Raw genomic sequence first — 15315 nt, forward strand, 5'->3', positions numbered from 1 at the left:
GTCCTCATGGTGAGACACAGCCACTCCCTGCCTCTGCAGGAGACCCTCCAACACCAGCAGGTAGGTCTGGTTCAATCTCCCGTGGCGTCACTGCTCCTTCCTCTGGGTCCTGATGTGTACACTACTTTGTGTGTGCCCTCCAAGAGTGGAGTCTCTGTTTCCCACTGTCCTGTCGAAGTCCTGCAGTCAAATCCCGCTAACCTTCAAAGTCTGATTCTCTACGAATTCCTCTTCCCGTTGCCAGACCCCCAGGTTGGGAAGCCAGATGTGGGGCTCAGAACCTTCACTCCAGCAGGTGGACTTCTGTGGTATAAGTGTTTTCCAGTTTGTGAGTCACCCACCCAGCAGTTATGGGATTTGATTTTATTGTGATTGCGCCCCTCCTACTGTCTCATTGTGGCTTCTCCTTTGTCTTTGGATGTGGGGTATCCTTTTTGGTGAGTTCCAGTGTCTTGCTGTCGATGATTGTGCAGCAGTTAGTTGTGATTCCGGTGCTCTTGCAAGAGGGCATGAGCGCACGTCCTTCTACTCCGCCATCTTGAACCAATCTCCCTAAACTGATTTTTTTCTGACAGCAGGTTTTGATGGTGACAGAAAGGGAGGGCTGGATAGTGCCTGATTACAAGTGGTGTCTGAGTGGCAGGGGTACCAAACAATGGGGAGACAGGGAGGATCCTGGAGCGTTCACATGGCTGACTGCCTGGGAGGTTCTGTTCCAGTCCCTTTCTCTACTCCAGCCAGAGGTCAGTTCATCCAGTAAAACTCCTCCACTCATTACAAAAAATCTAAGTAGGCAAGTAATAGTGAGGCTGACCCACATGTTCTAGGCAACTAACTCTAGGGATTCTTTACCTCCATTTAACCATCCATCCATTTAACTGTTATACCATTCTTGCACCCACATATCCAGCCATCACAGTATTACTGTCAATCACCCATCAACCATCAGTCGTTCCATCCAACTACTCATTCAAACATCCATCCATTCATTTAGCCACTCACTCACCCTCTTAACCATCTATCCATCTTTCCATAAAGCCATGCAACTCATCCAAACAACCATCTACCCATTCATCTCACCATTCAGTCTTCCATCCACTCATAATCTATATAGCTATGCATCTAGGCATCCCTGCAATTATCCATCCATTCATTCCTCCGTTCTCCAATCACCTTGCTAAACATCCACCTTCAAATCACTTCAGCATCCAGTACCTGACCAACCGTCCATCCACCCACCCGGTTAGACATCTATTCATCCATTTTTACAAATATCCATTCACCCAATTACCTGTGATTCCAATTATACTTTCATCCTTCCTTCCACGTCATCTATGATGGGATTCCAATTTATGTCAGTATCCACTCTGTAGATTGATTCCAAGAATGACACTCGTGCTTGATTTGGGGGAATACAGAGACGAAACCAACAGTACCTGCCCCCAGGGAGCTCAGAGCCTAGCCAGGGAGTCTATCTCACCCTTGGTGATGACTTTCCATCTATCAGATGCTAGCTCTGAGACTCCAATCATCCATCACCCCATCTCCCATCTCCACTGAAATGGATGCCAGCCAATTGGTGACCCTGGATTTCACCAACATGAATAGAGGGAGAAGCCTATACTTATGCTTAGCACCCAGTCAAATGGATCGAGGCCCTGCTTGGAACTCTGTGGGCAGCAACAGAGCTCAGATGTCCTTGGAACTTCTCCAGATGTCCCTCCCTGTTCCCTACACTGGATCCTTGGCTCATCCGCTGGAAAATAAAGTGCTACCGATGGCATGGAGGTCAGTTCTAGTTTCCATCCCAAACCCCATTTTTTAGTAGTAGCTCACTGATTCCTCCTCTGGGGGACAAGCTCTCCCCAGCTTTCTGCTCATGAAAGATTGAACCCTATCCAGCTCCATGGGCAGCTCATGACTCAGGTTTGACACAATCTCGGGGCTTTAGCTAGAACCCCTGTGCAGAAAGTGCTCTCTTTCTGCTGGTACGGTTTTGCCAAAAGATCCTTGGAGCCATCTTTGCCACACAGGGAAGAGCCTGCCCGAGAAGTACAAGCACACAGGAGAAAGTCACTTGATCACCTGGGTCCAGCTATGGCTGAAAACAGTTATCACCCAAAGTTCCTGCAAACGATTTTCTTTTTTCTTTGGCTTAAGGCAGTTTGAGTCGGATTTTATACTTCCGTAACTGAGAAGGTTTTAGAAAAACACCAACACATTCAGAAGCCTCAAAAGCAGTAACAAAGTAGTGACACTCTACCCCACTTCAAAATGTAAACGTGGTTTTATTTAATGCCTTTTTCCGTCACAAGGTACTGCCTCCTCCCCAGGGTCCCCTCTTCCTAGAAAACAAGATGGCAGCATAAGGCACGTGCACTGTCCACATGACATCAGGTTACGTTGTTAAAAACAAAAATAAGCAATAGTCTTCCCCACAGCCCCGAATCGCCTCCCTCTGTTCAAAGAATGATTGTCCCCTCAAAGCACAACTCAGAGCGGAGAGGCTTCAATTGGAGCTGTGCACTGCCCGCCCCACATGCCAGCTGAGAAAACAAAAACCAACAACACAGGTACAAGAGCGTAATACCAGAGTAATGAGATTAGTCCATAAATTAAAGTGGAGAAAAAAAAAGAGCCTGTCCCCTCCTCATCACCAGCCCTCCCCCCAATCAGGAATTCCTTGCTTGTGAGTCTTGCAGAAAAGTCTGGACTCCGAGCCAGCCCTTTTCCCCAAAGTTAAATATTCCAAAGCCACTGCTGGGTACTTTGTTTCTCTGGACCCGCGTTGGGACTGAAAGGACAGCTTCTGAGATGGTCACCGGACACGTCCTCTTGGTGGGAGGGACCCTGCCTGGTGTCTAGCATCTGGCAGGGGAGGTGGGGAAAACCGGGGGCCTGGGCGGGCGGGCTGCCTCTCTGATGGCAGGTGGCGAGGCTGCGGGTTCTGCTATAAATACTCCAGCTCCAGGGCGTGCCTCAGTGCCTCCAAGTCCGCGTGGCAGGATATCCGCCAGAAAGGCATGTTGTGCTGGAACACAGAACACCAGCCACACGGTTACGGCTCTGCGCGGTGCTTCCCACAGCCCCCCTGGATCCCACGCCCATGGTTAGAACCTTAGGAGAAATCACACTGAGTCAGTGTAGCACGTGGGCATTTCCCAAACCGGGAGCACAGAACATCGTTGGACCCCTACGTGGTCAGGCATGCTTTCTATTCCTTCTAAGTCTGTTTTTTGTAAAAAAAAAAAAAAAATTATTTACTTATTTTAAATTAATTTTGATTGGAGTATAGTTGCTTTACAATGTGTTAGTTTCTGATGTACAGCAAAGTCAATCAGCTAATATGTATACATGTAAACCCCTTTTTCCTTCCCATTTAGGTCACCACAGAGCACTGAGTCTCCTGTGCTGTACAGTAAGTTCTCATTAGTTATCTATTGATACTTTATACATAGTAGTGTATATATGTCAATCCCAATCTCCCAATTCCACCCCCCCACCTGAGCCTATTCTGATTGGCTTATCCTGCACTGTCCGACATGTGGACTGTTTGACCCTCCCCCTCTGTTGGGACCAGCGTGGTCTTAGGCGGCATGCTGACATGGAATTAAATCACACAGCGAGAAAGCTGTTCCGTTTTAAAAATGTGTTCTCAATCCTGCTACTTCAGATAGAAAGTCTCGACTAGATGCTACTGTGTCTTCAACCCCTCCCTAACTCTCACTAATCTCCATTGGAACAGATACGGCTGGTCCCAGAGAGTCTTTTTTTATCGTTTCCTTTTCTTTACAGCAGGTGATGCTTGCTCTGTGATTGTCATGCTATCAAGTTTTCAATTTTAAACATAGGTGCATCAATTGAAAGGGAAACATTAAGTAGGTAACAGTACAGGCAGTATGCAGATACAGCAAAAATTGTAATTGGTGTAAAAGAAGTGTTATGCTGATTATGGAAAGAGATCACTCATGTGGAGAGAAAAATTTGCAAAATATTGATACTTCCATAGCGTGAGGGTTAAATGTTTCAGTGCCCTTTGCAAAGCTCTGTTCTACCACCATTCACTGGGTCATCTTAAATAATTTACTTTGGTGCTTGTCTGTAAAATGGGGATAATACTTGCTGTATACTATGTGTATCTTATATTACAGATGAGGAGACTGAGGCACAGAGAGGTCTGTCTGACTCCAGAGAAAAAACTTGACTGCCTGTTTATCACAGGAAAATGTGACCGTTGACTAAAGTTGTTGCCTGTCCAACAGCCATCCTCCCTTCTTCCTACTTCCAGAACCCCGAATTTGGCAGTGCCGTGCCCGAGAGGTAGGGGATGAGTTATGATTGTCTGAGCAAGCGATGACAACCCCAGCCTTGTTTACCAGGGGTTTGTCCTGTATCCGTCTGACTTGTGACCCGTTGAAGCCAATGAGGAAGTTGGCTGGGGGCTTCTGGGAAAGGTTTTTCTCCATGGTTAGAGAGAGGCACCTGAGGAGAACTCCTTCCTCCTTACTTGCCCTTTTTATTTGGATGCTGACATGTTAGTATGCGATGTCTGGAGCTGTGGCAGCTGTTTTGGGATCATGAGGCAAAATATCAGAAAAGAAAATGCCAAAGATGGTTAGAAAGGTAGAGCAAAATGATGGAAAGGGATGCTTGGTGAATTTTTAGACCCACAGAAACCACCTAGGATACACCTACTTGTAATCTCTTTTTTTTAAATTGGAGTGTAGTTGTTTTACAATATTGTTTTAGTTCCTACTTCTAATCTTGTTAGGTGAACAAGTGTTTAAGTCTTCATTACCTAGTTTTCTGCTACCTGCAGCTACAAGATACTGAGCCTCCTCAAGACAGTCACTGACGTTCAATTATTTACTGAGTGAACAGACGGTGCTTGATGAACATATAGATGCCCCAAGTTCTTGTGGTAGTTCTGCTGCCCCTTGAGGTTCTATGCCCACAGGGTAGAAACTATACAGGTGTCCTTTGGTCCCAGGAGCACAACGACCCTTTCCTGCCTCTGGGGGCTCTGCACTTATGCTGGTTGGGTCAGGGAGGGCCTCTCTAGGGGGGTGACATTTAAGCAGGACCCAGAGAACACGAAGGAGGGAGCCATGCAAACGTGTGGGGAGGTAGTCGAGGTAGAAGACAGCAAGTGCAAAGGCCTTGAGGAGGGTTTGAGCTTGAAATGTCATATTCACTGCTGCCTTGTGTGGCTCCTGGCACATAGTGGGCGCTTAATAAATATTCGTGGAAGGGATGAAAAGAGGAAGGGAGGGAGGAAAGGCGGGAAGGTGAGTTTCTCAAGCAAAGCCCTCAATGGACACACCTTTTTCTGTTTTGCCCAAAGGAAGCAGAAGACTATCCATCATGGGCAACAGATGCCATCTCTTTAATGCCTTTCAGCTCCCCCACCCTCCCCTCACCCCTGCCAAGCCTTTCATTCTCTGCAAAGATGGATGCTGGTCGCCACCTGGCAAATCCAGTCAGTCCCTCTTTAAAGAGTGTAATTCATTTTTTTCTGGGAGGAAATGAGCAAAGGGGAAGAGACTATCTCAGCCATCTCCCTCCCAGGCCTGGTGGCTCCAGAGCATAGGTAGATTTATCACTTGTGGAGAGGGGGAGACAAATGACCCACTAAAATGGAGATATTAACAACACTGTCAGCTGAAACAGTTGAAGCCCCTCATCCTGTCGCCGTATTTCATGCTGCTCAGGTGTCCAGTGGCCTGGGCTAATGAGTCCCATCAGGCCGGGAGAGCTGCTGGTGCACAGGGTTTCTCACTAATGGGCTGGGGCTGCTGCTTCAGACACTGGGGGGGTGGTTTAGGGGAGCCTGGTGCATGGGGTGTGTGCCCCAGTCTTCTTTGGTGGACTCTACTCTCTTCTGACCAGGTCAGGGGTGCAGACTGACAGTGTTTGAAACTCCTAAGTCCATCTCCTTCCTGCCAGGCGTTTGGAGCAAAACACATAGCAGTTTTCATGTACCAGCTGTGTGACCTTAGGTAAATTAATTAACCTCTCTGAGTCTCAAACATGTTCTGTATAAAATGAAGCAGAATGGTACCCACTTCGCAGGGGGAGGGGTTTGGAGGATTAAATAAAATGATGATGTCAGTAATAAAGAGTAGTGGTTAAGGCCTGGGGATAAGTAGGGTGCCAGTTACCACCCTGCCACATGCCAGCTGGGATGGAGACTGCCAGCTGGTTCCCAACATCCTTTCTTCCCTCTCTCTCAGAAAACGCTTTTTTTTTTCTTTTTTCTTTTCTTTTCTTTTGCTAGGAACTTGGTGGCTGAGAATGAAGGGTACGTCTCCCAGCTACCTTTGTGGCAAGGTGTGATCATGTGACTCAAATCTGGCCAATGGGGTCTGAGCAGCAGTGATGTTGACCTATATCAGCCGTGCTCTTAAAGGGAAGAGGAGCCCTTCCCCTTTTTCTTCCTGGTGGCTGGAGTGCAGACGTGGGCGTGGTGAGGAGCCGTCTTGGACTTTGTGGAAAGAGCAGTACTGGGACTGGCAGGGCAACAGGACAGAAGGGCCCCGGGTCCCTGCTGCTGTCCCAGCTGTCTGGTTGGCTAACGAGAGAGGAGCAAAGCTCTCCACTGGTTAAGCTGCTGTCTGGCATCTCTGGCAATGCAAAGTCCACAGAACCTGGGCAGCCCTGGCCCCGCTGGAGCCCACCCCATCCCCATCCTCAGCCGGGTCATAGCAACGTGCTTCTCCTGTGGACTTGGAGCAAACAGGAGATTTCGGTGAGTTTTAATGTTATGTGAAAACTGGCAAATTCTTGTTTGCTTTTTTCTGCTGGCTCCCCAGGGGAGAGAACCCCTGAATTGCAGAAGGCGGATTTAGCCGTCTCCCCTCCCCTGGCCCTGGGGAGTAGTAATCACACAGCTTCGGGCTATTGAGGGCTAACTAGGCACGGTTTCTCTGCTGCGCCTGTTCTCAGCAAGTGTGACAGATTAAAAAGGCGGCTCAGAGAGGGGTGCCATCTGCTGAAGGCCCCACAGCCAAAAATGGCAGAGCTAGGATTTAGAGCAAAATGCGCTCCCCTGGTCTCCTGTTTCTGTGAGAGCAGGGTGGCTGTAGGGTGAGGTGAGGGAGGCGCCCGGGACACAGAACTTAAGAGGGCACCTCCCTCAGCTGCCCCTCCTCCTGGCCCCCTAGGCGAGGGCCACCCCAGACCAGCAGGTCTCAAAGGAGAAGCCTGCCCGTTAGGGGCGACTTGGCAATTTCTAGGGGGTGTGATTTTTGACTGTCGTCCTGATTTGGGGGGCACTGCAGGTGGGGGCAGGTCTCCTGCCTCATCTCACACACCTTGCAGATGTCCAGCCAGATATTTAAGTAAGCACAAACCCGTTCTTAATAACCTGAGTGTAGACCCTGTACTCCACTTTGTCACATATAAATAGAGCATTTTTCTCACGCTTTTAATAAAACCCGACTTTCCCAGGGCTGCAATTACCGTGTCAACTGGGGAAGTCTCTTTGGTTTGACTCAGAACCTTCCCATGGGTTGCTTCGCAGTTTGGAGAAGCCACGGGACAGCCGCGGCACCTCGCTGGCTTCGTGAATGGCCAAGACCGCGCACACCTGTGTCTCCCTGTGTTTGTCGGCTCACAGCCTCAGCGATGGCACGTTTGGGTGTGAGATCTCGTGCTCAAATGTTCACATACTGAAGCACGCGTTACTGTGAGTATAAATGACTTTCCCTTATTTCTCTTTGATATATCATCAGATGTTGATCTCCTAGACATTACAGTTATAAGGAGGTTTTATTATCCATTAGTATTTCACCTCAGGAGAGTAAACGGTCATTTCAAAACATCTGCTACGCCGCCCTAAGAAACGGCCTTTGACTGGGGAGAAGGTGGGTGAACGGCAGCCACTGCTCCCTGGGTGTCCCTGTCATTCATTCTCTAGCTGAGAACCGGAGGGCATGTAGGGGGGGTGCCCGCGGCCACGGGGCTAAGCGGGTTCTCAACCCAACTTTGATAGAAGCAAAGTTTATTTTGATCGCTGTCACATGCTTAGGGCAGAGGGTTTTTTCTATTAGGTCTGAACTTGGAAGAGGGGCTCTAGACTCCCCCTTCCATCCCGGGAGTGGGCTTCAAATAGTCTCACCAGAGACCATGCTCTTGACCTGGCACATTGGTCCTGGATTCGTGTGATGATTCACGCTACTGTTTTGGTCATATCCTGGTGTATCACCCCTATTATTTACTTAATATCTTTTCCTCTGAATCAATTCATTTTTAAAGTTTAAGAAATATGCTTTAAAAAGAAGTGCTCCGGGTAAAAGCTGAAGTCCCTCCGAAGGCCCCAGGCACCTCCCTGACGGCACCTCCTGCCCACTCGCCCGGTGCATCCTGCAGCCAGCAGCCACGCCAGCTCCCTGCAGGACGCTCCAGCCTTCCGACCTCTGAACTTCTTGGTTCCTCTCCAAGAACTCCCTCCCTCTGATACTCACGTGGCTCACTCGCTCTCCTCCTGCCATCTTTGCTCAGCTGTCACCTCGCAGCGAGGCAGGCCTGACCACCACTTACACTTGCAGCCTGCCCCTCTCTTAGAATCTCCTCTGTTCCCCATTCTCTGCTTTATTTTTCTCCAAAGCTCTGGTCGTCATCTGGCACGCATGTTACACTTACGGGTTGATTGCTCGTCCCCAGGCTGTGAGCTGAGCGAGGGGTGAGAGCCCTGTCTGTCCTGCTCACTGCAGGACGCCCAGAGCCTGCAACAGTAGCTGGCACGCAGTAGGTGCTCAGCTAATGGAGCTTACACACCAGCTGGAGAGTCGCTGATGAAGCCACCAATCACACAGGTAATTCTTTCATGACAGGAGGGGATAATGCCCTAGAGAAGGAATAGGGACAGCTCGGGGAGGGAGTCGCAGGCAGGCCTGACTGAGCTGGAGCTGGAGTGGGAGCCGGTGAGAGAATTCTTCCCTCTGCAAGTGTTGCTGAGGCTGAAAGGCTGAGTCCGGGAGAGCTGGGAAAGCGGAGGAGCCTTCCAGGTGGATGGAACAGTAGATGCAAAGCCTTCTAAGCACCCCTCTCTCGGGACCCTCGGGGCCCTCCGTCTTCTGACGAGTTCCATCCGCTGAGACCCCTAAACATTTTTGCATTTCCTTTGAATCTGTTTCTGGGGCGGGAAGGGGGAAACCAGGGGGAAACCAAATTAAGCTCTGTGACATTAACCATCTGCTTCCCAGGCCTCTCTGGGTGGGGGGTGGTAGGCTCTCTGGGATGCTGTTGACAGGTCCAGATCCAGGGCTTTGGCAGCTGTTTCTTTTCCAAGAACAGAGCTGTGGCCACCAGAACCCCCCTGCCCCTCTCCTCATGGGCCTGAGATCACAAATGCAGGATTTTCTTTTTCATTAGCTTAATGCTGTCTTTATTAACTGGGAAGGGTTCCTGGAACATATGATCAGTAAGCATTAAATAAAACACACACACAGGCACCAGCCCCCCGGCCAGCCTGCCCTGACAGAGGGTCTCTGGGCTCCCGAGCAGTTGTCCCAGAAACAATGCAGGGCTACCGGGGTGGCAGCCAAAGGCCCGGAGGGGGATTTGCAGGAAATTACCCAGGATGCTTCTGCGATTTCCAAATGGCAGGGGACGGGCAGCGCAAAGGGCCTGGGAAGGAGACAGGCGCAAGAGAGGAGCAAAAAGCAGCCGGAGAGACGGACGGAGTGAATACCTTTTTCGCCCCCTGCTCCTCTTCCACACCATCGCCAATCACGACGTAGACGGCTTTTCTGCCGAATCTCTGCATTATCCTCTCAAAGCAGCTCTCCTTCCCTGCACGCACGGAAGAAGGAAAGAAAGTAAAGACACTCGGTAAGGACCCGGGATTGAGTGACTAATAGCTGCTAATCAAGAGCTCACTTTGCACAGCCTTCTTACAAAGGTCCTCTTCTTACAAAGATCTTCTTACAAAGGTCTTCTTAAGGACCAGGTGTTAATCATTTCATCCTCAAGCAAACTTCGAGGCATCACTGTCCCTCCCCATCCGCATGTGATGGACGACAGTGCAGAGGCACAGAGAGGTTAAGTGGCTTGCCCACAGTGACACAGCAGGAGAAGGCAGTGCAGGGGTTTGAAACAAGCCCTGGCGTCTATGCAGCTGTCCGGTGTAGGAGTGATGGGCCCATTACACAGATCAGGACACGAGGCTCCGAGAGGTGCCCTGGATCCCCAGAGTTAGGTTAGGAAGCAGAGGTGCCAGGATTCACGTGTCCGAGGGTGGGCAGCCTGGCGACAGAGTGGCCCTCGTGCGACTCGTCTGTTCGTTTTTTTCTTGCTCCCTGTAGATGATCCCCTTTTCATATTTCCCTTCTTCCCAGTGGCTGGGCAGCAGCATCAATCCAGGCACAGTAAATTCAGGTCTTAGCTTTAGCTCATCCTGTTTCAGCAAGTTTAGTAACCATCATCATAATGAGAAGAGCAGTAAAAAGAACAGCTGTCACTCAGCAGCTGCCAGCATAGAGTAGGCTAAGTGCTTCACCGCCCCGTCAGGATTTCTTAGCCTCGGTGTTACTGACATTTTGGGCTGGCTAAATTCTTTGCTGCCCTGAGCACTGAAGGACGTTTGTTTAGCAGTATCTCTCGTCTAGAACTTCAGTAAAGGCAAAAACTGCTCTAAGAAAATGCTTCCAAAGTACATACCATATATTTGTTCTTGCTCCAGAAAAAGAACAGGTAAACATTTCTAATTAAAAACAACTAGGCTTTGTATTATTATACATTTTTAGGTGATACAAGAAAAAAAAAATCAGCCTCCTCCCCCACAAGAAAAATCAGTATTACTTGCCCTGATGACAAACGATGCTGTTAATTTCTAGCTATTGAATTCTCTTATCTGATGAAAGTTCTAAGCCTAAGGCTTGTTTTCTTTGTCAATAAAGGAGATTAGCAAGTATTAAAGAGGTGTTAAAGCAAGAGAACACTAAATTGAGACTATCTCTTTGAAAGAGTATTAAAAAAACAATAGTTTTCTGTGTGGTTCAAGGTGAGATTAGTTAACAGCCATCATTAACTAATTAAAATTCATTAAATTAAAACCACCTCATGTACCATCCTGGGTGGGGGGGAACTGTCTTCCTCTGCTTCCTTGGTAATGGACTTTAATGAATTTCACCTGGGTTCACGGTCACTTAGCTATTGGACTACATTTCCCAGCTTCCCTTGCAATTAGTTGTGGCCATGTGACTAAGCTGGGTTAATAGGAAGTGAGTAGAAGTAACACGCACCTCCTCCCGAGTCTTGGCTTTACAATAATGGATGCCCATTACTCCTTCCTCTTTTCCCCCTTCTCATAAGCTGGAATGACAATATGGCGGAATCTGATTTGACCATGTACATGAGGATAAAATTACAGCGGATGGTGGAAAACTAAAACGGGGAAGAACCCGACTTCCTGGGTGACTATGAGGACAGAGTCACCCCATCAGCCTGGATCACTCACCTCTGGTCTGTTGACATCTGAGGGAGAAATACGCTTTGGCCCTGATGTAATTAAGCCCTTGTATGTGGGATGTATTTGCTACAGCAGCTTTGCAGGTATCCTAACCAATAACACACACTTTGGAAAACGGCAATCCTAACCAGTTTCTCTAGAAGCAGAGGTTAAACCCAGTGCGTCTGTGAGGGTTGTTTGGGAGATTTGGGAGATTTGTCCATGCCCATGGACAAGCTCTTTAACTTCCCTAGTGTCATTTTCCTTAAACCTTCCAAACCTGGCAGGCAAAGCTGACCTTACCCTCTCTCCCCGTACCACTGTGAGGTCTGGGCTCCCCTACCTGTCTTGGTTGCACTGTAGATGTTCTCAATAGGAAACACGGAGCCCAGTCCATACAGCAGGACTTTGGCCAGGGCAGGAATTAGTTGAGTGGTGGTGACCAGCACGTTGACACAATTGGGCCTGAGGGCAAAGGAGATGGTGAGTCAGAACTCCAGGGTACCACAAGGCCAGGCCTCCTACCCCTGCAGCTGAGCCCGGAGTCGGTGGGAATTCTGGTGGGGTTTGGAGGCTCTGGCTAAGTCGTCTTCAGGTGAGGCTAGAGCTCAAGGATCCTCCAGCTATTCCTCTCTTTTAAGCCTGAAGCTGCCTGACACATTGAAATCTAACACAAGTGTATAAAGCAAATGTTAGGGACTTCCCTGGAGGTCCAGTGGTTGAGACTTCGCCTTCCAATGCAGGGGGTGCAGGATCGATCCCTGGTCAGGGAGCTAAGATCCCACATGCCTCGTGGCCAAAAAAACCAAAAAAAAAGTAAAACAGAAACAACGTTGTAACAAATTCAATAAAAACTTAAAAAAAAAATGTTGGGCTTCCCTGGTGGCTCAGTGGTTAAGAATCTGCCTGCCAATGCAGGGGCCATGGGTTCGAGCCCTGGTCCAGGAGGATCCCACATGCCACGGAGCAACTAAGCCCGTGCGCCACAACTACTGAGCCTGCGCTCTGCAAGAAGAGAAGCTACCACAACAAGAAGCCCGCACACCACATCAAAGAGTAGCCCCCACTCACCACAATTAGAGAAAGCCCGTGCACAGCAACGCAGACCCAACGCAGCCAAAAATAAACATTAAAAAAAAATTTATTGCAAGGGCCACACACTAAAGTAGCTGCAGGGACCTACTGGCAATGTGCATGAGTGACATGGAACAAGTGTAGGACAACAGGGAGAGGTGAGGACTGGGGTAAACTGCAGAGCACATGCCAGTTCTGACGTTTTCCAAGATCCTCGAAACCTGCAGCTATGGATTAACTTTCCCAGTCTTTGGGATAAAGTGTGTATCAAACAAAACACATCAGCAGGATGGATTCAGCTCATGAGCCGCCATTTTGTGACCATTCATCTGTTGGGTCACAAGAATTCTGATGCTGCGGGGGAGTAATTTGTTCTCTGGCTCAGGTGATCTTATTTAAGAGCAAGAGGCAATTTAGTGGGACGTTTAGAATGAAACTGGGCCCTCCTGACCTCACTAAGAGCCCGCCAGATGATCTGTGTGATCCTATACAATGGTTTTCACAGGGTGATGTTGTGGCTGGAGGGTGCTGTGGGCAAGAGCGGATGCGACGATAGACCTACGTACAAAGGTCTTTAGCTCTGCTGGCCCCCGATCATTCTCTGAAACTATCTGCACATCTGAGGGACAAGGTGTCCATGGTGCCTTGTACACCCCAGCTTTATCAAATGTCTGGAAGGTGTGCAGGGGAGAATTTGGGGGTCCAATTCTCCCAAGTGTGGAAATGGAGGGGCTACCACCCTCGAATGGGAGAAAGTTCAGTAGCAGAAAGGAAAACGGGGGCTCCCACCTACCGGGAATTGATGAGGTTTAGTGCCTTCAGGGAGTGGGTCAGCCAGAGGTCTGTCAGAGCTTCCAGCTCGGCTCTGAGCTGTAGCCAGGTCTCTCTTTTGGGAGCTCCTATCAAGCCTATGGACAAAGCAAATAAAAATAATAGTTGCTGTCATTTTAAAGGGCTGGGGGGAGTAGGGTTAGGGAAGGTGAGTCTAGGTTTCAAATCAGATGACACCCAAGGTCAACTTCAATCCAGTGACCTTAATTTTATTTTGAGATTGACTGGATCAGTCAATGGAGTTGAGTAGCTGCCTACTCACACCTCTTCCCTTTACTGGCCAGTAGCTGGTTAGAGACCTTGTGATAATCAAAAACATCCCCAAATGCCTCCTGAGCGGGGACGAAGCGCCATCACCTGTTAAGAGCCAGCGGCCTAGAGAAGTCGAGAAATAGTGATCGAGGGCCTGGTCAATACTGAGCCAACCCTGCCTTCAGCCCCTTCCAGACTTCTTGTGCAGTGTGATAGCCAGTGCTCTCCTGCCACTGAAGCTGGTGGCTTTCACCTCGGCTGCACAGGAGAGTCATCAGGGAGCTCTATGAGTCCTGATGCCAGGCAGCAAGCAGCCAGGCCAAGAAGATCAGAACTGGAAACTCTGCAAGGGGTTCCAATATGAGCCAAGTCTGAGAACCAGTGTTTCCACAAACCACCTGGGAATCTTGTTAAAAACGCAGATCCGACTCAGTCACCTGGGGAGGGGCCTGAGAGTCTACGTTTCTAACAAGCTCCCAGGTGATGCCACGTGGCTGCCCCACAGACCACAGTCCGAGCAGCGAGGGCCGAAGCCAGCGGTCCTCCAGTTCCAACGAGCATCAGAATCGCCTGGAGGGCGAGCTAAGACGCAGAGGGCCGGGCCCGGCCCAGAGCTTCAGGTGCGACAGGTCTGAGGTGGGGCCAGAGAATCTGCATTTCCAGCAAGTCCCCAGGGGATGCTGACGGTCCAAGGACCTCACGTGGCTAACCACGGCGGGGGTGGGGGGTGTAGTCATGGGGGAGATGCTCCACTCCTTCCTCAGCTTCCCAGCCCCGCCCCCACCCCGCCCCCCTAAAGTGAGGATAGTGAAATCTTAGGACCCTCTTCCAGAGGGCATCACAAGGGTGACACTGAGTGAGCTAGGACTTCTGATAAGCCTCTCAGAGCGGCACCTGGCACAGGGCAGGTGGGATGCGAGTGACAGCATCCATCCATCCTTGATGAATTTCCCTTGGTCCGGCGGGTGCGCCCGGAGCACAGGCAGACCCTCCGACCGCTGCGGGCAACCCTCTCCCCGACCCACTCACCGCCGACGTTGTTCTTGTAGGTGTTGTACATCTCCTTCACTCGCCGGTAGCGGAAGGCCAGCTTCCTCATCCAGTCCACGCCGCCGTGCACGCCAGAGCCCAGACACAAGTTGGCCCCCGGGGCCGAACTGTGGAAGCCATCAGCGGAGAAGTTGTAGGTGCTGGGGAGACGGAGGAGGGCAGGGGGTGGGAGAAGAGACACTGTTAATGTCGGGGAGGTGGGAGCTCTTCACCAGGAGACCCATGGGGTGGGGCCTGGGGCACCCACGATGTCCCCGAATGTTCGAGGGTGCCGTGGGTATGTGCATTCTGGGAGAAGCAGAATCATAGTTTTGATTAACTTCCCAAACAACGGTGGCAGCCTTTGCTCTTGCCTAGTCAGCATCCATTCTCCTTTCTTTTGGTATCAAAGAGCGTCTCTATTTTTTGGGGGGCAGCCATTCTGTCCCCTGCATGCAGTAGCCAAGCTGGGGAAAGCCTCCCTCTCTCCCCCTTTAGAATCTGAAGCTGGAAGGCAACTCCAAAAAATGGTTGGCCTTGGTTCATCCTGAGAGAAGGGCCCAGAAGAAAAAGCCCGTTAGTTTCTGCCACTCTGATCCCCAAATCTGCTCTGCTTCACATGCCCCATAAGCCCTGACTGCTAACCTTTTCTTCCTATTCTGTGAGCATCTCTGTAT

At 49.9% G+C, this 15315-nt stretch overlaps 1 protein-coding gene and 1 long non-coding RNA gene across 6 annotated transcripts in view; one reads left to right on the forward strand and one right to left on the reverse strand.

Moving 5' to 3' along the window:
• Positions 1 to 1730: 1730 nt before the first annotated feature.
• LOC136792609 (uncharacterized) lies at positions 1731 to 4240 on the forward strand. Its single transcript, XR_010836631.1, has 3 exons — positions 1731 to 1788; positions 3384 to 3418; positions 4152 to 4240. It is a non-coding gene; the product is annotated as an uncharacterized lncRNA (long non-coding RNA).
• EYA2 (EYA transcriptional coactivator and phosphatase 2) overlaps positions 2271 to 15315 on the reverse strand; it is a 251291-nt gene continuing 238246 nt past the window's right edge. For 3 of the 5 annotated variants that reach the window (XM_067013897.1, XM_067013898.1, XM_067013900.1), the window contains 4 exons: positions 14639 to 14799; positions 13320 to 13434; positions 11796 to 11917; positions 9370 to 9795 (listed from right to left, as the gene is read on the reverse strand). In XM_067013897.1, the coding sequence (XP_066869998.1) occupies positions 9575 to 9795; positions 11796 to 11917; positions 13320 to 13434; positions 14639 to 14799 (619 nt within the window). In that variant the 3' untranslated portion in view covers positions 9370 to 9574. Of the gene's footprint in view, positions 3032 to 9369; positions 9796 to 11795; positions 11918 to 13319; positions 13435 to 14638; positions 14800 to 15315 lie in introns of those variants that run through there. The other 2 variants (XM_067013899.1, XM_059038755.2) reach the window with 1 other exon arrangement.

Source organism: Kogia breviceps, chromosome 14, assembly GCF_026419965.1.
Source record: "Kogia breviceps isolate mKogBre1 chromosome 14, mKogBre1 haplotype 1, whole genome shotgun sequence".
Taxonomy (NCBI): domain Eukaryota; kingdom Metazoa; phylum Chordata; class Mammalia; order Artiodactyla; family Physeteridae; genus Kogia; species Kogia breviceps.